Source organism: Triturus cristatus, chromosome 1_1 (genome assembly GCF_964204655.1).
Source record: "Triturus cristatus chromosome 1_1, aTriCri1.1, whole genome shotgun sequence".
Lineage (NCBI taxonomy): Eukaryota > Metazoa > Chordata > Amphibia > Caudata > Salamandridae > Triturus > Triturus cristatus.
The window spans coordinates 104,047,714-104,068,873 of NC_140579.1; the positions used below are offsets into that span (position 1 = coordinate 104,047,714).

At 49.4% G+C, this 21,160-nt stretch overlaps 1 protein-coding gene across 7 annotated transcripts in view; it reads left to right on the top strand.

Moving 5' to 3' along the window:
- Positions 1-21,160, top strand: part of MDC1 (mediator of DNA damage checkpoint 1) — a 212,987-nt gene that overhangs the window by 175,500 nt on the left and 16,327 nt on the right. For 6 of the 7 annotated variants that reach the window (XR_014962557.1, XM_085609059.1, XM_085609103.1 and 3 more), the window contains one exon: positions 14,976-15,167. The exons of the other annotated variant lie outside the window; for it this stretch is intronic. Coding sequence is in view for 5 of the 6 variants with exons in the window: in XM_085609059.1 (XP_085465185.1) it covers positions 14,976-15,167 (192 nt within the window). In the remaining variant the exon portion in view is untranslated. The remainder of the gene's footprint in view (positions 1-14,975; positions 15,168-21,160) is intronic. 7 annotated transcript variants of the gene reach the window in all.

The window sequence follows — 21,160 nt, forward strand, 5'->3', positions numbered from 1 at the left end:
AGTCTTTCTTATGTTTAAATCAGGTGTTGTAAGGAATGTGGATTGTATCTCTCTGATCCTTAACCACTTTCTTCTGTACTTGCATGCTCATCACCCAGTGCCCTCTTTTGCCTAATTTTCTTTCAGCTAAAACCATCTAAAGCTGCCTGCATTAGTAGGGTATTTTACTAATCCTAACATACATCTTGGGGTCCCTCCATATGCCCTCTTTTGTCCCACAACTTCACTCTATATTAATGAGCAATTGACTCCTATGTTCAGGGACTTGCCTTGACATCAGGGCCTTACATCTTGGCCTGTCAGGAGATGCTAAAGCACCTGTCACAAAATGTTCAATTTCTAAGGATTTGGGCATGTGTCATTGAGCCTCTTACAAGCAAGGTCCAACATGTTGCTGTAAGAACTGGCTCTATATATACTGCACCAAAGTGAGGTGTGGAGGAGTGTGGCTCAATGGTTAGAGCGGCAGACCCTGAATCAGAGTTCTGACCAGGGTTCGATTCCCACCTCGGCGGGGCTCGGGCTCAATTTCCTCGGACCTGTCTATTCTCGCCTCGGTGCCTATTCTAATCACGGGCCCCACGCTGCAACTCTGGGCAATAGCTTGCTTAGCCTCCACACCGGCCCCAACAGCGCTAAGGATGCCTGGCTTCACCCTGGGGGTGCCCAGGAGTGGACACTTCACAGGGAAAGCCAGGAGGGGTTCCACAGCGGTATGAGTATCAGCGCCAGGAAACCGCAAAGGTGACACCGCAAGGTGGCCGTCTGGTGACAGTGCGCTCTATAAGTACCTTGACATTTACATTTACATTTACATTACAGTGTGTATAGAGTCCAAGAGCCCCCAGAGGTAGGCAGAGGTTAAAGTTAGATAGAACCTTACTCTCTAAAGTGGTAGCTTGGTCGAGCGCAGAGTGTGCTGGATTTGCGGTTCCTGGCTGGCACCAGAAGCTGCAGTTTAAACGCGTCTGGTGTTCTCGGGAGATAGTCCTTGAAGTGAAGGCAGGCAGGTCATCCGGGGTTTGTGACGTTGCTGGCTGCAGGACACGCCGGGATTTCGCAGGAGCAGGTTCGAGGGGAGACAGGCCTGTTGGGCTTGGGCCAAGTCAGTGGGCGTCGTCCTCTTGTTAGCTCTGCACGGCTCTTCAGTCCTTCTTCTTATCATCTTTTCTTGTGGTTTCCAATCTGAGGAAGCAAGGTTTATGGTGCCCCCTAAATACTAAATTGAGGGCTGTTACAGCTATTCTGCCACTCCTGTGGGAGGGAGGCAAGAGCCTGTCCCTGGTTGGCTGGGTCACCCCATCCTCAACATGGCGGGGACTCAAGGCTGTGCTTCACCTCGCCACCCCCACCTGAGGGGTGGAGCTGGCAGAGGTGGGCACACCTCCTTCCTCACTTATTTTTTCCGCCGGTTCTCCCGCCCAAAGGGGGGGTAGAACCAGTGGGGACCAGTTGCTGAAAGCAGCAAATGATCTGGAGAGGCCCACAAAGGTGGCATGCCTTTGAAGCCTCTCCTTCGTGAACTTTGCCCATCCTGGGCCCAACCTCGTCCCAGGATGTGCATTGTTTCAGGCCCCCGAGAGCAGCAGGCTCTCGACCCAGGGGTCCAGAAATATGTCTGGTGGTGGCAGCTTAAGCAGCCACTCAGTCAGGCCACTAGGAGTTGGTCGAGTTTCAGGGGGCACCTCTAAGATGCCCTCCGTTGTGCATTTTACATTAAATTCCACTCTGGCATCAGTGTGGGTTTAATGTGCTGAGAAGTTTGATACCAAACTTCCCAGTCTTCAGTGTAGCTATTATGGTGCTGTGGAGTTCGTAATGACAAACTCCCAGCACCATATACTCTTAATGGAAGCACTGCACTTACAGTGCCCATGAATGGACTTGGGGACTGTAGGGGTACAGGGCTCATGCACCTGTACCCTCACCACTGGCATAGGGCACCCAGCTAGAGGGGTGACTGATGTATGCCAGGGCACTGGTTTGTGGGCATGGCACGTGTGCCATGTCGACTCTTCACTTTGTTCTGCACCAAGACACACAGCCTGCAAAGGCAGTTTGTGAGTGTCAGGGTACAGGGCCTCTAAGGGTGGCACAATAACTGCTGCAGCCCTTAAAGGTCTTGCCTGGTCATAGTGCCCTGGGTACCTGTGGTACCATTTACCAGGGGCTGACCTGTGGCCAGATATGCCAATTGGGTTAGTTTTGGGGAAAGAACACAGGCCCTGGGAACCTGAATGGCAGGGACCCAGGGCATACCAACAAAAAGTGCATCAGTAGCCAGGCAAAAAGTGGGGGGTTACTGCAACAGAAACCCACTTTCCTACAGTTGCCCCTTACTTATTGTAAGAAATTGGATTATTAGGGGTGGTTGACTACCCACCTCAAATAATAATTATAAACGTAGTCAGGGTGCGCCTTTAAAGTCACTTAATTAACCTGAGCTCAGCCTCCTTGTAGCTATGGCACAGAACAGACTGGCTTAGCTGAGGGCAATGTATAAAGTATTTATACAGTATCAAGAAGTAATAAACTCTGAATGCAAATTAATAAAAATCTCAAACAAAATTAGACCAGAATTTACTCACCAAAATGACACAATGACAAAACTGCAATAAGGGGAATGTGGGAGATGAATGTTTAAAGTTTGAAGTAGAAATGGCGCCAAGCAGCACAAAACACCAATGATAGCCGCTGGTCACTCAAGACCAGAACCTAGGCGCAATGTGAGGCTGACTGCGAGGAGCGTGGGTCAGATACTCCAACCAGGTTCTTCCTGTCAAAAAGTTTACCTTCTGTGATAGTCCTTTAAATCCCAGGCCTCCACAGGAATATATGTCTAAAGCCCCCCACTAAAGGCACTTAGAGGCTCACAGGGAGCCTGAGAGAGGCCAACAGCAGAGTCCAGTCCATCTGAGTCCAGTTGTCACTGTTCAGCTGGGTACGTCCAGGGAAAGGCCTCTTGCAGCCTGTCATTTCCCTGTAGCTTGAAAAGGGGGTAAGCCTTATGACCCTTGGAGGACACTTTGCTCTGGTTACAAGAGGTAGAAGGTCTCCTCTCGGGTCACAGTCAACAGATTCAGTCCTATTATGATCCTCTTCTGGTCCAGAAAGTGTTCTGAAGTGGTTACCTGGAGGTGTCGCACTTATGCCTGGGAGTAGCTAGTGGTTGGGAATGAGTCTTGTGCACGCTCTCACCAATAAGGTAAAAGGTCACGGGCCAACCTTACCGACTTTGGATATTTTTAAGATGGCAAAATTCTTTGAGCACATTAAACTTGGCCTTTGATGGCTGGTGTTGTTTATGGCGAGTGCACTATGGTAATCCCTAGTGTCTTCCCGCATCTAACACTAAAATCCAGATTGAGGCAGCCAACGTACCCACAATAAAGCCAGGTCACCAGCTTGACTGAGACCTTTTTTTTTTCGCTCAGTGGAATATGGAACCAGTCTTAAACAATGGATTGGGAGGGTATCCGTGGGTCTTCCTGCTGCTCTTCATCCCTTGAGTTGTGTTCAGAGTCCTGTCCTCCAAATGCCATTGTTTTTGGAACAATCCCCGCAAACATTCCAAGACTGGCAAAAAACAGTTCAGACTGGAGTGGGTGTGTATATTGTACCTCTCCAAAATAATAGTAAGAGGGTGGGAACTTCCTGTAAATACATCACGCTGATTACAGCCAATGAAAAGTGTTTTTCTGTCTATCACAGTCCCTGCAGTAAATTTTTTGGCACCAGACACCTTAAGACGTTTCAATAAAACCTTCAATACACCTTTCCTAATTGGGCCTTTGAGGAAACCTCTGAGCTCCAAGTTGAAATCGTTTCATTTTTTCGTTTCAAAAATCTTTATTTCGATCACAGATCATGAAAGATACATAACAAAATATACACAGTTATAAACGTATTAAACATGATGTGATCCAATAGTTAAGACATTAAAATACATTAAAAGGAGAACAGAGGGTACAGTGTACTGTGCTAAAGTCTATCAGGGGGTCTGTTATACAAGTCTTTTCAGCACGCGACTACGAGTAAACCACAGGGAGGTTAAAAATTTTGAAAGTGCAAAGACAACAATAGGAGAAAGATCTGTCTTTAAGACTCTATAGGCAGGTTGGAAGGATCTGAAGCCCAAGTTCCTGAGTAACGGGACTAACCAACGTTTCCTGCTCCTCTCATAGCCCTTGCAGAAGAAAACAGCGTGAACTTCATCCTCCTTCGGATGAGCACAGACAGGGCAAGTTGCTATGGTGGAGCGAGGAGACCAAGACGCTGTAAAAAATGCTAGAGGGAGGCATCCGTATCTCCATTGAAAGAATAGTTTCCTCGTTAGCAGAGGGGAGATCGCATCAAGAGTACTTTCGAGACAGTAAGAGTCTTTCGCTTTCAGGAATAAGTGTGTCAGGGATCCTTCACGGCTGTCGTTGATAGCTCTTGTGAGCATCAGTTCGTAGTATGCTCTCGCGAGTACCTTCTTTGAAATCTTTGTACAGGAGTTGGAAGGATCCGTCCATAGTTCCGGGTAGCCCAGATCCTCGAGCCTTCCCTTGACATAGGTCAGCCACGGGATCCTCGTGGCATTCCGCAGCTGCAAGAATTCCTGGAGTTCCTCTCTGTAATTTAAGAGATCGGGGCTGCACCACAAACGCCTCCAAAAGGTTAGGGGTTTAAGACCTAGCTCCTCTGTTATTGGTCTTACTCCCAGATCTAATCTGAGGGGGAGTAATGGAGTGCTCTGGGGGAGGGCAGTGACCTGTCTCAGGAATTTATTTTCGGTGGACTGTAACTTTGGGAGATGTGTGACCCCAGAGCTCACCCCCATATGTGACACCCGCCCGTGCTTGAGTTTTATATATGTGAATAATTGGGGTTAGTGGACGATAAAAGGATTTGTTCGCCAGGCGCATAGTGCCACCCGCCAACTGTGCCAGTTTGATAGTCACTTTGGCCTGATGAGACGTCCACGATAGATGTTCGTTTAACGTGATCCCCAAATATTCAATATTGTGCACACGTTCCAGTTGTGTTGTGCCTAGCCTGGGTGGGGCTCGATTCTGGGGGTTGGGGTTCAGGATCATGAACTTAGTTTTTTGGGGGTTGATTTCCAATCCCCGATCATTACAAAAGTCTAGAAAACCGTCCAAAATGCGCTGAATCCCCATGGGGGATTTAGACAGCAGCAGGGTGTCGTCTGCAAACATGATTGCAGGCACCCTGCTGCCGGTCAATTTTGGGGCATCGGAGTTGGGGATCCTGTTTAGGTGGGCAACAACCCCGTTCACAAAGATGCAGAACAGGGTCGGTGCGAGCACGCAACCCTGTCTCACACCTCTGCGAACGGGGAACCTTTCGGTTAGTTTGCCACCTTTGCCACACCTTACGCGAGCGTAGTTGTTGTGGTGGAGTCTCATCAGGATTGTCAGGATGTCAGTAGGGACATTCAACTCTTCCATGACTCTCCATAGCCTCGCTCTGGGAACCAAATCAAAGGCGGCACGTAGGTCTACAAAGATGGTATATAGACTGCCGCCCTCGATTACAGCTGTTCTCCAGTAGAGGAGATTTAACCTGAAGATTTGGTCTATGGTTGATACACCCTCCCTGAATCCTGCCTGGTAAGGGGACAAAATTTCCATTTCTTCGGTCCAGGCCTGCAGTCGATTCAGAATCCGTCTACCGAACAATTTTTGGGATATGTCGATTAGACTGATAGGACGATAGTTGGAAGGGAGCAAGGGGGATCCCTTTTTGTAAATTGGGACCACCTCTGCTCCCCTCCAAGTATCGGGCACCTCCAGTCCCCCCGCAATGGCATTGAATATTAGTGTAAGATAGGGTGCCCATATCCCGGGTTCCTGCTTAAACAGGTCACCGGGCACCCCATCAAGTCCTGGGGCTTTTCCGGCAGCTAGCCCTTTAATGGCGTCCCTCACTTCTTTTTCGGTGAAAACAACCCTAGTGGGACAGGATGAAATTGTGGGACCATCTCTGTTCTGTTCACCCCCACCCTCTGCGTACAGGGCCTCAAAGTGGGTCTGCCATACCGTAGGGGCTATATTGGGCTCTATTGCGGAGGATAAATCCTCCGTGCCGTTCGCCACTACGCGCCAAAATTTACGGGAATCTCTAGCTGTTAATGCATTAGTGAGGTTTTCCCAGTAATCGTGGTCCCATTCTGCCCTTGCGTTCTCCAGGAGGGTTTTATATGATCTTCTCCTGGCGCGGATTTCATCTTTGTTATGGTGTTCCTTTATAGCAAGTAGCAAGTGGGCCTTGGCTTCCCTGCAAGCGGCATTATACCAAGATGTCTTCGGTTTAGGGCCATTCCTTTGCCTTGCAGATGAGAATAGGTCCTGCTCTAGGGTGGTGAGGATGCCTGCATGTATTTGTGCAAGCTCTCCTCTAGTAGCATCGTCTAAGACCCTAGTTCCTAGCTGGAAGGCATCCTCCAGTAATGGGATTATCCTTTCATATAGCCGGGATATTCGTTCTGGGTTGCTGGCCAGTTTCTCCCACTTGACCTTCCTACGATTATTTTCAAGTAGGAGGCCCGTTTTATCTTTGTCCGACCCATTGATTATTGCCTCTCTCCCAGGCAGGGAATAAGTCAGTTCCAGGGAATTGTGGTCACTGTCTAATCTTGGGGTGACTTTAAATTCGACTATTGCTGGCCACATAAACAGTTTGACCATAATGTAGTCCAATCTGGATTCGCTGCCGGGTTTGTTAAAGGTATGGGTACTTGGTGTGTCTGATTTGGTACGACCGTTGCATGCCCTTAAACCAAGGTTGAGGGTGAGGGCAGTTATCTGTAGGGCTAAAGGAGTCCAGGCCCGTGGGGGTGGTGCCACCGTCTCAGGTATAAGCCAATATGAATCTTCCTCCAGGGAAGGACCATCACGTAGCCCAGGCAGTGGTTCGTATTGAGCATTGAAATCGCCTCCTACCAGGCAAGCAAGTTCGCTTGGGATTCCTTCTAAGAGCTTGGCTAGCTCATCCACTGTGCCAGATTCTTTGTGCATTGGAACCGGCCTTGAGTAGATATTGATTACTAGCAACTTCGATGAGTCCGGCCACTCGAGTGAGACAGCCAATAGATCATCAGAAGCGGTCTCTAAATAAGTAGCTTGGCAACCTAAGTCCGTGGCTACCCATGTAGTTAGTCCCCCAGATGGCCTACCCCTTCCCCCCCATTTAGCTGCTTTAAAGAAGGAGGCAAAACCCGGGAATGCTGTTTCTTCGCGCGCCCAAGTTTCTTGTAGAAGAATTATATTTTTTGATCTGATGTATGTACCCCATTCTGTGCAATCTATTTTGCTAGCAAGGCCTGCCACATTCCAAGAAATCACTGTTATTTCTAGTGGTTGGGTGGAGGCCGTGCCCATAAAAACCGAGTTGGTAGTAGTACACTCGTGGGGCGGCCGTGGATTTGTGGGGACGAGGAACGTACCCTTGGGTCTGTTATCAGGGGAAGGAGAGGAAGGCGTAACGCTTGGGACCTGTCTGGGATCAACTGTGCCAGGTGCTAAAAAATAAGTATCAGCAGCTGTGGCGAATTTGGGCTCGTTTGTGGGAGATATTTGAGTTGCGCTCCCCTCATCAACCGCATGTCAGTCTACCATTTCAAGACTGCTGTATCGGTTCTGGGTAGATAAATAGGCGGGGTAGTGTATTCTATGTGGCCCTGAAATTCCCCTCCTGTGTCCACCACCTCCCCCCCTCCTTCTTGTGACAGTTTCCCAGCCGGCCTCATCCCCATATGTAGGGAACTGCTCTGTTGGTCTTTCCCTGTGTGACGGATAGTTGTTGTTCTCCCTGTGACAGTTATCCCAACCCTCCAGCAAATCCTGGTGGTACCTCCACCTGTGGTCCTCAAGGTTATACAGATTTGAGGGGTAAAAAAATGAGAGGGGTAATGGTTGGATGATGCTCGCAAAATCCTCATCAGCAGCACAGGTACAGATATATGCGGCTGTATTCGGATCTCTGAAGGTGACCAGAATACAGTCACCTCTAATGGATTTCTTAGTGTAGCCCACCCACGTTGCCCTCCTAGCCATGGATATATCGCTAGTAGTTCCTCTCGGTAGCGGTCTGTTTACGGAGAGCCAGTTGATTACTTTGTTTTTGAGTGAAGTGGTGGATTCAAATGTGGTGGAATTTAGTTCAGGAACCCCCGCCAGAACTAGAGTGTAGGGTGCTGCTTCTGGGGGGAGGTTTATGGATTTAGGTTTGGGAGTAGTATTAGGTTTCTCTCCAGTAGTAGGAGGATCTCTCTTAGCTTTAGCCGGAGGCTGAATATTATCTTTCAGTGGAAGGGTTGATTTTGGGGTAGCAGTTGCCGTTTGTTGGGTAGGGATAGGGGCCTTGTTTGCAACTAGTGATGCCGGAGCGTTGATTGGTGCAGGTTGTGAGGGTTTGGGATTAGTTTGTGGGGGTTTATTAATTATTGTTGTGGGAGGACCATTGCCTTTGGTGGATTTTGGTCCTGGTCCCTCTCTTGTTGTTTTGGTCCCACTGTTAACAATTTTCCTTGAGTCGGCAAGTTGCACGGTTGCCTTTTCTGTGCTAACTAATCTAGCTTCGATCTTGATAAGTCTTGCCTCAAGGGGGCTCAGCAGAGACCTAACTAGTGTGCCTATATCCTCTAAAGTGATGTCGTCTGAGGTAGTGTCTAATGGTGCGTTGCTGCTGAGTTGTGGTAGTGAGGTTGAATTGATCATTCTAGGGGGAGATGGCGGTCCTGATATATTCACAATAGGGTCAGAGGAAGCACCTTTCTCCCTTTTGCCTCTGACTTGCTTGGATTTCGGAGTTTTGGTCCTATGATCTTCTTTATTTTGAAGCCCCTGCTTCTTTTTAGGAATAGCCCCTTCCCTAGTACCCCTATTGCTATCTAAGTTGGTTCCTACAACTTTGGCTGTCTCAATGTTCTCTGTGGTTATAAGCTGGAGAATTTGGGTGTTAGGTAGGGCCATAAGGCTCATGTCCTCAAAGTCACTCGGGACCTCAATAGTGAGCTCGGGGTTGGTGGGATTAGTGACTGGGAGTGGACATGTTGCCTGGTCTGTGCAATGGCTGTTTGGAAGACCAGATCTGTTTTCTGGGGTTCTAGCTTGGGCCATAGGGCCCATTGAAGACCTCCTTACCCAGTCTATTTCTTGTGAGATTCTGCGCTCCAGAACCTCGATTTCCTCAATCAAAAGGGAGCCAGCTTTAGCAAAGTAAGTGTCAATAGGGCCTTTAACAGCCCCGGATGCAGCTAGTGAAGAAGTTTTGCTCCTGGTTTCCCGTGTACACATTTTACTAATGGTTCAAAGACCTTTGGATACAGGCAAAGAGGGGGGGCCCGGACCGGACTCTCACGTACTCGAACGGCCTCAAACGGCCCGCTCTTTGCCCCGTGCTCCGTACCGCGCGCGTCCCGCGTCACGGTGGTGCTGAGGCCAATGAAGTACAAGAAGGTTGGGGGCGTGGCCGCCGGGGGAAGAGGCAGCAGCAGTGAAGAGCTGGGGCTGCTGGTCCTCGCAGTCCCCCGGTAGGCTCCACGCACTGTGCACTTTTAAGTTAACTCGACCTGGGAGCGCGTTATCCCTCCACCGGCTGTGGAGCCGCTCACACCAGGGAGCAGAGGGTCACAGGGCAGATGAGCGGCACCCGCGGAGCGGGTGTTGCGAAAGGTAGCAGAGTTAGCAGGGCTGGAGGCAACGAAAGTCTGTCTCTCTCCTCACACGCGAAGGGAAAATCCAAAGGCACCCACTCAGCAGACACACCCAGGCGTTGATAAGGCTGAAGGCTGGGGGCGTGGCCGCCGGGGGAAGAGGCAGCAGCAGTGAAGAGCTGGGGCTGCTGGTCCTCGCAGTCCCCCGGTAGGCTCCACGCACTGTGCACTTTTAAGTTAACTCGACCTGGGAGCGCGTTATCCCTCCACCGGCTGTGGAGCCGCTCACACCAGGGAGCAGAGGGTCACAGGGCAGATGAGCGGCACCCGCGGAGCGGGTGTCGCGAAAGGTAGCAGAGTTAGCAGGGCTGGAGGCAACGAAAGTCTGTCTCTCTCCTCACACGCGAAGGGAAAATCCAAAGGCACCCACTCAGCAGACACACCCAGGCGTTGATAAGGCTGAAGGCTGGGGGCGTGGCCGCCGGGGGAAGAGGCAGCAGCAGTGAAGAGCTGGGGCTGCTGGTCCTCGCAGTCCCCCGGTAGGCTCCACGCACTGTGCACTTTTAAGTTAACTCGACCTGGGAGCGCGTTATCCCTCCACCGGCTGTGGAGCCGCTCACACCAGGGAGCAGAGGGTCACAGGGCAGATGAGCGGCACCCGCGGAGCGGGTGTCGCGAAAGGTAGCAGAGTTAGCAGGGCTGGAGGCAACGAAAGTCTGTCTCTCTCCTCACACGCGAAGGGAAAATCCAAAGGCACCCACTCAGCAGACACACCCAGGCGTTGATAAGGCTGAAGGCTGGGGGCGTGGCCGCCGGGGGAAGAGGCAGCAGCAGTGAAGAGCTGGGGCTGCTGGTCCTCGCAGTCCCCCGGTAGGCTCCACGCACTGTGCACTTTTAAGTTAACTCGACCTGGGAGCGCGTTATCCCTCCACCGGCTGTGGAGCCGCTCACACCAGGGAGCAGAGGGTCACAGGGCAGATGAGCGGCACCCGCGGAGCGGGTGTCGCGAAAGGTAGCAGAGTTAGCAGGGCTGGAGGCAACGAAAGTCTGTCTCTCTCCTCACACGCGAAGGGAAAATCCAAAGGCACCAAGTTGAAATAAAAGTATCCCTTCATAGTGAACACGCTGTAAAAAAAAAAAAAAAAGTTTGTGTCACACAATAGACCCACAGGACCCAGAAAATAAAATAAAGGTCCTGCAGGAGTAACACGGCTCTCCCTCATTGGCTTTAATGGTCCAGCAGGAGTAATGCGTACCTAATGGAAGGTCAAAGATATACAAAAGAAGTTATTTCATTGGGCAGAAAGTGAATAGTAGTTGAAACAAGCCCACTAGCTATAGAAAAAGCTGATAGGGAGTTGTTGGCTATTAATTGCCATTAGCATTTCAGGAAGGGAACTGGAAAAATTCTATCCAGAGACATGGCGTCTGAAAAAACTGGGAAGAGACATTCAACAGTGAAAGCATTCGGCCTAGCTTATCAGCGTCATCCCAGGATGACTATGTAATAGTTTCGTCCTAGCGTCACCCCAGGATGTAGTGACTTTAATATCTTCGGCACCACTATCGAGTAGCCTTGAGAAGAACTCACTTAGATGGAAGGTCTTTATATTTACAAATGGGGGATGGGAGCACACTGCCTCACCTCCCAGCACAGTTCACCCCTTAGCATTGTGGTAAATGCAGTTCACAGTGATTTCTTACTTGAATTTTAGCTGTAGTGGTTCACCAAAGTTGGCGCAGGTTAGTGCTGTGAATCTCTAGACACATATGTTTCTGGATATTATCCGTCTTCAGTAGAGATAAAAAACGAAAATTCCTTCTGGGGTTGCTGGAAAGGCTGCCATAGTCTCTCAGGTCTCAGTACCTCTCTCTTGCGCACAGGTGCATCGCCAAGAGCTTGTCAGCTCAGTGGCTCAAGGGAGCCTTTTCAAACAAATGGGGGATGGGAGCACACTGCCTCACCTCCCAGCACAGTTCGCCCCTTAGCATTGTGGTAAATGCAGTTCACAGTGATTTCCTACTTGAATTTTAGCTGTAGGGGTTCACCAAAGTTGGTGCAGGTTAGTGCTGTGAATCTCTAGACACATGTGTTTCTGGATATTATCCGTCTTCAGTAGAGATAAAAAACAAAAATTCCTTCTGGGGTTGCTGGAATGGCTGCCATAGTCTCTCAGGTCTCAGTACCTCTCTCTGGCGCACAGGTGCATCGCCAAGAGCTCGTCAGCTCAGTGGCTCAAGGGAGCCTTTTCAAACAAATGGGGGATGGGAGCACACTGCCTCACCTCCCAGCACAGTTCACCCCTTAGCATTGTGGTAAATGCAGTTCACAGTGATTTCTTACTTGAATTTTAGCTGTAGTGGTTCACCAAAGTTGGTGCAGGTTAGTGCTGTGAATCTCTAGACACACGTGTTTCTGGATATTATCCGTCTTCAGTAGAGATAAAAAACGAAAATTCCTTCTGGGGTTGCTGGAAAGGCTGCCATAGTCTCTCATGTCTCAGTACCTCTCTCTGGCGCACAGGTGCATCGCCAAGAGCTCGTCAGCTCAGTGGCTCAAGGGAGCCTTTTCAAACAAATGGGGGATGGGAGCACACTGCCTCACCTCCCAGCACAGTTCGCCCCTTAGCATTGTGGTAAATGCAGTTCACAGTGATTTCTTACTTGAATTTTAGCTGTAGTGGTTCACCACAGTTGGTGCAGGTTAGTGCTGTGAATCTCTAGACACATGTGTTTCTGGATATTATCCGTCTTCAGTAGAGATAAAAAACGAAAAAACTATATCTAATCTCTTCTACACACAATCACACGTGTGTAAATAAGGACTGGTTGGATTAACCCCTTCAGCGCGGCGGGAATTCCCCCGCGGTGCTGAAGGGTTCGAGCGCGGGCGGGGCCATGACGGAACGGTTCCGTCATGAGCACAGCGCAACCGATGCTCATGACGGAACCGTTCCGTCATGGGCATGGAAGGGGTTAAAAAGCCATGCACAGTAGCCGGTTAGCTGCCCATGGAGGCTTTTGGCCCCAGAGCATGGCTCCGGACACCAAGCTATGCTGCCAACTTCCCTGTTGTACATGGAGGAAAGTTTTCCACAGCTTAGAGTTGCCTGAATATGATAAAAAAAAAAAATTACTCAAAAAAGAAAGGTAAAGTGATGTTATAGTTGGGTATGGGAATACAAAACGTAACTTACGTAAAAAAAAAAACTCAAATGTACTGAAAAAACAAAGATTAAAGTAATGTTATATTTGGTATGTAAAAAAGACCATAAGTTACATTTTTAAAAACCTAGAAATTCACAGTTCATGTTACAGTTAAGTGACAATGTCACACATAACGTAATGTTTTAACACCGAAAGATACACTGAAATTCTCCAGTTACATCTGCAACAATATTTTGTGCCCCGCTAAGCACTGCTTATGACCTCACGTATTACATCACTCATGACATGTTATATAAAATAATTGATCGCAGCACTCATTGCATGTTAACATTATTGATGACATCGTTCAAGCTAATGCTCTTCAAATTAATCTATAAATCAATGGATAGTTTTACAAGGCACAGTATGGAATAAAGGGCTCAGAAACCTATAGATAGACTGTCTGCGCTTGTGTGCAAGTGCACAGTAGAAACAGTGTAATGCTGGAGCCAATCTCCTTCCGCATGGTAAAAGGTATGTGGTGCACTCTTTAGCTATCAGTGAAGTAAAAGGTGCAAGCAGAACTGCATTGAAACAAGGCAGAGACTGAGCACAGCCAGTGTGCGTTGCAGATGTACTTTTCAAATAGGTTATTCCTTAAATCAAAGGTCTGTACCAAACATTGTCAGAAATCAAGTTTTTCCTTAGAGTACATTATTTAGCTGTGGATTTCTGTGTACATGCTGACGCTAAAGAGTTGTCCTTTACAGCTATAGTGAAATTTTATATAAACTGGAGATTTATAAAGTGCTAATAAAGTGCTAATAATTATTTCTAGAAGTTCACTGGAAATTTTAAGACATTATGCATGAATGATTATATGGGTGAATGACTAACACACATGGTTTAAGGTGTACTTTCATCGTATGCGTTGTTCTAGTGGGGTTTCTAAGTCCTTAACCGACAAGTCTCATTAAGATAAATAATTAACAAATATTTTCTTAAACAGTATACAAGGTTTAATAGCTTACCAATTGCATGAATATCTACAGAGCCATTTTGTTTCATAAACACCTAAATACCAAGAGAAAAAACACATACTATCTAATAAATGTGGCTGAATTCACATGTTTTATGTCCGTTTTGCAAAAGGTTACACTCATCAACAGTAGAGAAGCTTTATAAAATCTGGTTTAGGTGTAGCTTAATGAATGCATTCCAGTCTGAAAAATGTACCACGCATTGGCATTCATTGCATGATGTCATTAGTGATGTCATTTGATGTGTCATCACTGATTTTAATATGTGAGGTCATAAGCAGGGCATGGTGGGGGTACAAGTTATAGCCAGGGCCACTCGAATAATGCAGGCGAGAGCCACATTATGCAGCAGGTTTGAGTAAATTATGCAACATGGAAGACGCAAGTTATGCAGCATAATGCGGCACATTTTGTAATAGTATTACTTCATTATTTAGTCATTTTTAAACTTGGTAACACTATCTGGGCATTGGTTGCACCTCATTAGTACCAGTTTAACACTCCAATATAGCAATAAGCAACAGCTAGTTGACCAGTCCAGTTTTGCAAAAAGCCTTCCAGCGCACAGTGACACTTGTCGCTGCATTTTTAGTAACATTTGAACTTTGTGCTGGTAAATAAAGTCATTAATTGGTCTGTAGAGAGAGGTTGATGAGGGAACAAGTGTGGAGTTCAAACACTCCTTCCATTCAGAAGATTTCTTCGGGTTGACAGATCGTAGCTACGGAGGTTTCCTTTGTACCTAAGATTGATCATTTCTAAAAGGGGGGTGGGGGGGGGGGATCTTCCACAGCTCCAAGAATGCTTGGAATACTGTGTTGGGTGGGCGTATCACTTCACTTCTCATGCCCTTAGAGAGCTCTTCAAAGAAGCCTCTATTAGTTCTACATGCCCCTTGATTACTATATCATGGGCCTGGTTGTAAAGATCTAAACTCAACCCCCTGTACAGAAGAGCTTAAACTGACTCCTCTCCCACTACTCATCTGTCTCTGCTCTCTCTCAGAAAGGAATCTTGATTTTTCTCTCTTCTCCCCCTCAAACTATCCTATCTACTTTCTCCCCCCCCCTCCCCCCTCCCCTCTCCCCCCTCCCCCCTCAAAATATCCTATCTACTTCTATCAGGCTCAGCAAACAGATTCCTCTCAAGAGTCTGTGGCCCCCGGACGTAGGGGCCGAAAGAAGAGCACTGCTTCCTCTGAGGGCAAAGCTGAAGAAGCAAGTGCACCTCCACCGGCTGCAACCCCTCTCCGCAGGAGCCGCACCCCTAACCTCAGCCACAGCCCTGGTGTCTTCAAGGAGCACAGCATGCCTAAGGTATGAGCTCATTGGAGAATCTGGGTCTCTCACTGGATGAGTCTTGTAGATCTTGCAGGAGCTTGGCATGAGGAGAGGGGATACATGGTGATGTGAGGGGGACCACAGACGGCTCGTGTGTGGTGCAGTCATGGCGATGTGAGGGTGACCACAGACTGCTCTCATGTGGTGCATTCATGGCGATGTGAGGAAGAGCATAGACTGCTCTTGCGTGGTGCAGTCATGGCGATGTGAGGAGGACCATAGACTGCTCTTGTGTGGTGCAGTCATGGCGATGTGTGGAGGACCATAGACTGCTCTCGAGTGGTGCAGCCGGATGGGACAAGCAAGTATGAGGAACTGAGAGCATAATTTTCCATAGTTGTGTTTTCAAGGGATGGTGGATTGATGTTTGAGGCAGGTGGGTACATTCCTCCTAAGGCACAGCCTCATGGGTGCAGAAGTGATTGCAGGTGCTAGGCGGGAAAGGTGCAGAATTCACTGAGTTTCCCTTTTCTACCTACACTCTTACTGATGAGTGTGGGCCCTCATTACCAGGAGAGTCTCAGTGTATTTCATGGATATGTAGGAAACAGGAGATTTGAATCTGATAGTGGAGTAATGTTAATAGGAATTCTTCATCCATTCCCCCCGTACCGCCAGTCTCCAGGTTGGACCTAGGCTGTTATGATGCACAGAAGATATGTGTTTTGATGACTTCAGCTTCTGCAGTCTGTGACAGAGGGGCATGGCCTCTTATTGCAGTCCCTGCAGCAGAATGTGAATAGGCAGCTTACACACATGCTGCAAGATGGGCATGGCCTCTTATTGCAGCCCTGCAGCAGAATGCAAATTAGTAGCTTACACACACTCTGCAAGAGGGGTGTGTCCTCTTATTGGAGCCCCTGCAGCAGAATGTGAATTAGCAGCTTACACACACGCTGCAAGAGGGGCGTGGCCTTCTATTGCAGCCCCTGCAGCAGACTGGGACGGGCCTGGGTTCTGCATCTGAGGTGCAGAGCATTAGGACGAGCATGGGTTCTGCAGTTGCATGAGTGTAGATTCTGCATCTGAGGTGCAGAGCAATGGGACGAGTGTGAGTTATGCAGTGGGAAGAGCGTAGGTTCTGTATCTAGGGGGCAGTGCAGTAGGACGAGCGTGGGTTCTGTATCAAGGGGACAGTGCAATGGAACGAGCGTGGGTTTTGCATCTGAGGTGCAGAGCAATGGGATGTGCCTGAGTTCTGCATTTGGGGTGCAGAGCAGTGGAACGAGCGGGAATTCTGCAGTGGGATGAGCGTACATTCTGTATCTGGGGGACAGGGCAATGGGACGAGCGTGGGTTCTGTATCTGAGGTGCAGAGCAATGGAATGAGGCGGGATCTGCAATGGGATGAGCATAGGTTCTGTATCTGTTGGGCAGTGCAGTGGGACGAGCGTGGGTTCTGTATCGGGGCAGTGCAGTGGGACAAGGTGGGTTCTGCAGTGGGATGAGCATAGGTTCTGTATCTGGGGGGCAGGGCAATGGGATGAGCGTGGGTTCTGCATCTGAGGTGCAGAACAATGGAACGAGGTGGGGTCTACAATGGGATGAGCATAGGTTCTGTATCTGTTGTGCAGTGGGACGAGCGTGGGTTCTGTATCTGGGGCAGTGCAGTGGGACGAGCAGGTTTCTGTATCTCTGGGGCAGTGCAATGGGACGAGCGAGGGTTCTGTATCTGGGTTTCAGTGCAATGGGACGAGCGTGGGTTCTGTATCTGGGGTGCAGAGCAATGAGACGAGCGTGGGTTCTGTATCTAGGGTGCAGAGCAATGGGACTAGTGTGGGTCCGGTATCTGAAGTGCAGAGCAGTGGGATGAGCGGGAATCCTGCAGTGGGATGAGCGTTGGTTCTGTATCTGGGGGGCGGTGCAATGGGACGAGTGGGGGTTCTGCATCTAAGCTGCAGAGCAATGGGACGAGCGTGGGTTCTACATTTGGGGTGGAGAGCAATGGGGCGAGCATGGCTTCTGCATCTGGGTTGCAGAGCAATGGGACGAGTGTGGGTTCTGCAGTGGGATGAGAGTTGGGTCTGTATCTGGAGGGCAGTGCAATGGGCCAAGCGTGGGTTCTACATCTGGGTTGCAGAGCAATGGAACAAGCATGAGTTCTGCATCTAGGGTGCAGAGCAATGTGACGAGTGTGGCTTCTGCAGTGGGATAAGAGTTGGATCTATATCTGGGGGGCAGTGCAAGGGGACGAGCGTGAGTTCTGCATCTGAGGTGAGGAGCAGTAGGACAAGCAGGAATTCTGCAGTGTGATGAGCGTACATTCTCTTCCAGGGGATCCTAATCAATAGTCATAAGCACTGAATATTCCCGCCCACGCACGAGGACCCCATTTAACAAACCAATGCAGACTCCAAGAAAAAAACCAAGGCTAACCAATGCTCTAGAAATCTGCTTTGCAACAATAGATTGAAGAAAACCGGACAAGGAGACACTTGAACTCTCTTTAATGGACAGTAGATAGTTGCCCGGCAAAACAGCAGGCATTGTTAGCTCATAGGCTGCATTGAAAACTCAACAGCATAGAAAGTGAAAGCAATTCCAAGCATAAACTGGTACCTTGCCTTTAAGGCAGCCATGACCCCCAGCTATTCATCATGCCTTAGGGGTGACAATTGGGTCAGTTGTTATTTCCGGCTCCTTCAATCAGGACCCTGGATCTTCAGCTCTGTATTTTTTTGGCTTTTTGTCATAAAATATTCCTTTTATTGCTACTAATTCCTCTTCATTCGACATTTTTCACCTGTTGAAGTTACCTTTTTGTGACACAATTTTTGCCTTTTTCTGTCAGATTATGCCTTCTCTTTTTGATCCTTGCCCCTCCTGTTGCTAAAAGAAGGCCAAAACAGATTCCCATTCTTTTTGTATGCTCTATCTTCCTGAGTCTCATACTCCTGAGACCTGCCAACTGTGCATGAATATTTCTAGATGCACTCTCAAGGAGATAAAAAAAAATCCACTTTTATGGCCTCATAGAGAAAAAGACATCTACTACCTCCAGAGGCAGATCTCCAGGGAGGCACAAGAAGATACCTAGGTCGACTTCTTCGAGTAAGGTCCCAGTCTGTTCTTCGGCATTGAAAATGCCTCCAACGATGAAGAGATCGGCTGTGAGAGTTTCTATGTCTACTAGACCGCCGTTGAAAGCGTAGGAACATCTCTGGTCATCGAAGACTTCTCAGGGAAATAGAGGTACGTCTACCCATCGACGTCATACACCGACATCGGATCATCCACCTCCGTTGCCGTCAACACGGCGACGGCCAATGTCAAGACATCTTTGTCCATTGTCGCCGTCACTAAGACGCTCAACGTCGAGGCGAAGTCCTCCATTACCGTCAACCTGGCGGCTGTCAACGTCAAGACCTTGATCCAGTCTGACGTCCTCCCGAAGAGGTTTGACATTCAGAGGACGTTCTCCATCACCATCTCCCCACACAACGTCGAGACATCGGTCTCCGTTGGCCAGTTCAATCCCAACGTCGAAGCACCAGTCTCACTCGACATCAACACTTCAGTCTCCATCGGTGACTCATCCCCCGACGTCGAGAACTTGAACTCCATTAGTGTCTTCTCATACAGAGGTCTTGGTGGCGCATAGCATTGATGTCGAGGCACTCAACTTTCAACGTTGACGCACCGATCACCATCGGTAAGACATTCACAGTCTACCTGCTCAAAGTCGAAGGGTTGCTCAGTGTCCTCAATCTCGCAGACAAGATCGCCTCCGGTACCTCTCTTGACGTCGAGGTTCCATTTCGCCGTCTCCTGCACGGCAAGCATGGAAGAGCACACCACAGGCTACTGTTCTCCTGCACAGCGGGAGGAGAGATAGAGATCGTCTTCCGTCCAAATGGCTCCTTCCAGTACACCGCTGGCAGCGTTCTGCCACTATGCAGGCTCAACAACCTCTGGATTACTCTAGCCCTCTCCACAGATCACCTCTGGCTCGTTTGGTGCAGTCGGTGGACCTTGCTCCTACCACTCCTTCCAGGGCTCGACAACATGACTGGAGACTCCAACTTCATCACCACGACGGAGGTCCACTTCACGTAGCCACCATAAAAGGCATGAAACACCTTCATGGTCATCTTCTTCTACGCACTCTTCCAAAAGAGACTATTCAATCAATCAATTGTTTGTTATGCGCGACATCTCACACGTAAGGGTCTCAAGGCGTTGGGGAGGTGCAGGTTCCAGTCCATCAAGGAGGGGGTCTGTCGAAGAGCCAAGTTTTGATGGCGAGTGATGTCTGTCTGAGGTGGAGCGGCAGGGCGTTCCATGCTCTGGTCGCAAGGAAGGAGAAGGCGCGGCCTCCCGAACTTGTCTTTCTGGCATGGGGGACCATGGCGTAGGAGAGCTGGGCTGATCTTAGGGTCCTTTGGGGTGCGTGGAATTTGAGTCGGCTGTTCAGGTATGCTGGTCAGGTGTTGTGGAGAGCTTTGTGTGTCAGTGAGAATCTTGAAGGTGATTCTAGCCTCAATGGCGAGCCAGTGGAGTGCGCACAGGTGCTGGGAGATATGGCAGTGTCTTGGCAAGTTGAGGACCAGTCTTGCGGCGGCGTTCTGGATGTTTTATAGCGTGCGGGTGAGGTTTTTGTTTACTCCGACGTAGAGTGCGTTGCTGTAGTCGAGTCTGCTGGTGACGAGGGCGTGATTGACTGTCTTTCACTCGAGGGGGATCCATTTGAAGGTCTTACGTAGGAGGCGGAGGGTGTGGAAGCAGGAGGATGCGACAGAGTTGACCTTGCGGTCCATTTTGAGCTCAGAGTCCAGGATGATTCCAAGGTTGTGTGTGGTCCGTGGGGGTGGGTGGGCTTCGGAGGGTGGAGGCCCACCAGGTGTCGTTCCAGGCCACGGGGTGTGGGCCCATGATGAGTACTTCTGTTTTGTCAGTGTTGAGTTGTAGGCAGCTGTTTTTCATCCATTTGGTGAAGGCTTCCATGCCTTTTTCAAAGTTGTGTTTTGCTGCGTTGGGTTTGTTGGATAGGCAGAGGATGAGTTGGGTGTAGTCTGCGTATGAAACAATGTTGAGTCTGTGGGTTCTGACGATGGGGCGAGCGGAGCCATGTAGACTTTGAAGAGCGTGGGGCTGAGGAAGGATCCCTGGGGGACTCCGCAGGTGGTTGGTGTAGGGTCCGAGAGGCAAGGAGGGAGTCTGACCCGCTGCGTTCTTTCGGAGAGAAAAGAGTGGATCCAGTCGAGAGCCTTGTCCACGATCCCTGCATCGTAGAGTCTGCATGTTTGGGTGGAGACTGTGTCTAAAGCCGCTGAGAGGTCGAGGAGACTGTGAGAGGTCGAGGAGGATGAGGGCTACTGTTTCTCCTCTGTCCAGGAGGGAGCGTATGTCGACTGTTGCGGCGAGGAGGGCGGTTTTTGTGCTGTGGTTTTTTCTGAAGCCGGATTGGGAGGAGGATGTTGTGCTCTTCGATGAAGGTGGGGAGTTGGCTGTTGATGGCTTTCTCGATGACTTTCGCTGGGAACGAAAGCAGGGAGATGGGGCTGTAGTTTTTGAGATCGGTGGGGTCCGCCAAGGACTTCTTCAGGAGGGGGTTGATCTCGGCGTGTTTCCAGTCGTCGGGAACGAGGCGTTCACCAAGGAACGGTTGATGGTGTGGTGAAGCATGGGTGCAATGGTGTTGGCGGCTCTGTTGAAGATGTGGTGGAGGCAGGGGTCCGTGGGGGCCCTGGAGTGGATTGACTTCATTGTCTTCAGTGGGTCTTCGGTGGTGAGGGCTGTCCAGCTGTCAATCGTTGGCTTCAGGGTGTCGGGGGTGGTTGGTGAGGGTTCAATGTGTTGGTTGTCTTCGTCGAAGTTGTCGTAGATGTTCTTGATTTTGTGGTGGAAGAAGGTGCTGAGTTTGTTGCAGAGGTCTTGTGAGGGAGGAATGTCAGTAGACTCGCTGGTGGGTTGGGCGAACTCCTTGATGATGCTGAAGAGTTCTTGGCTGTTGTGCGCGTGTGGAGATT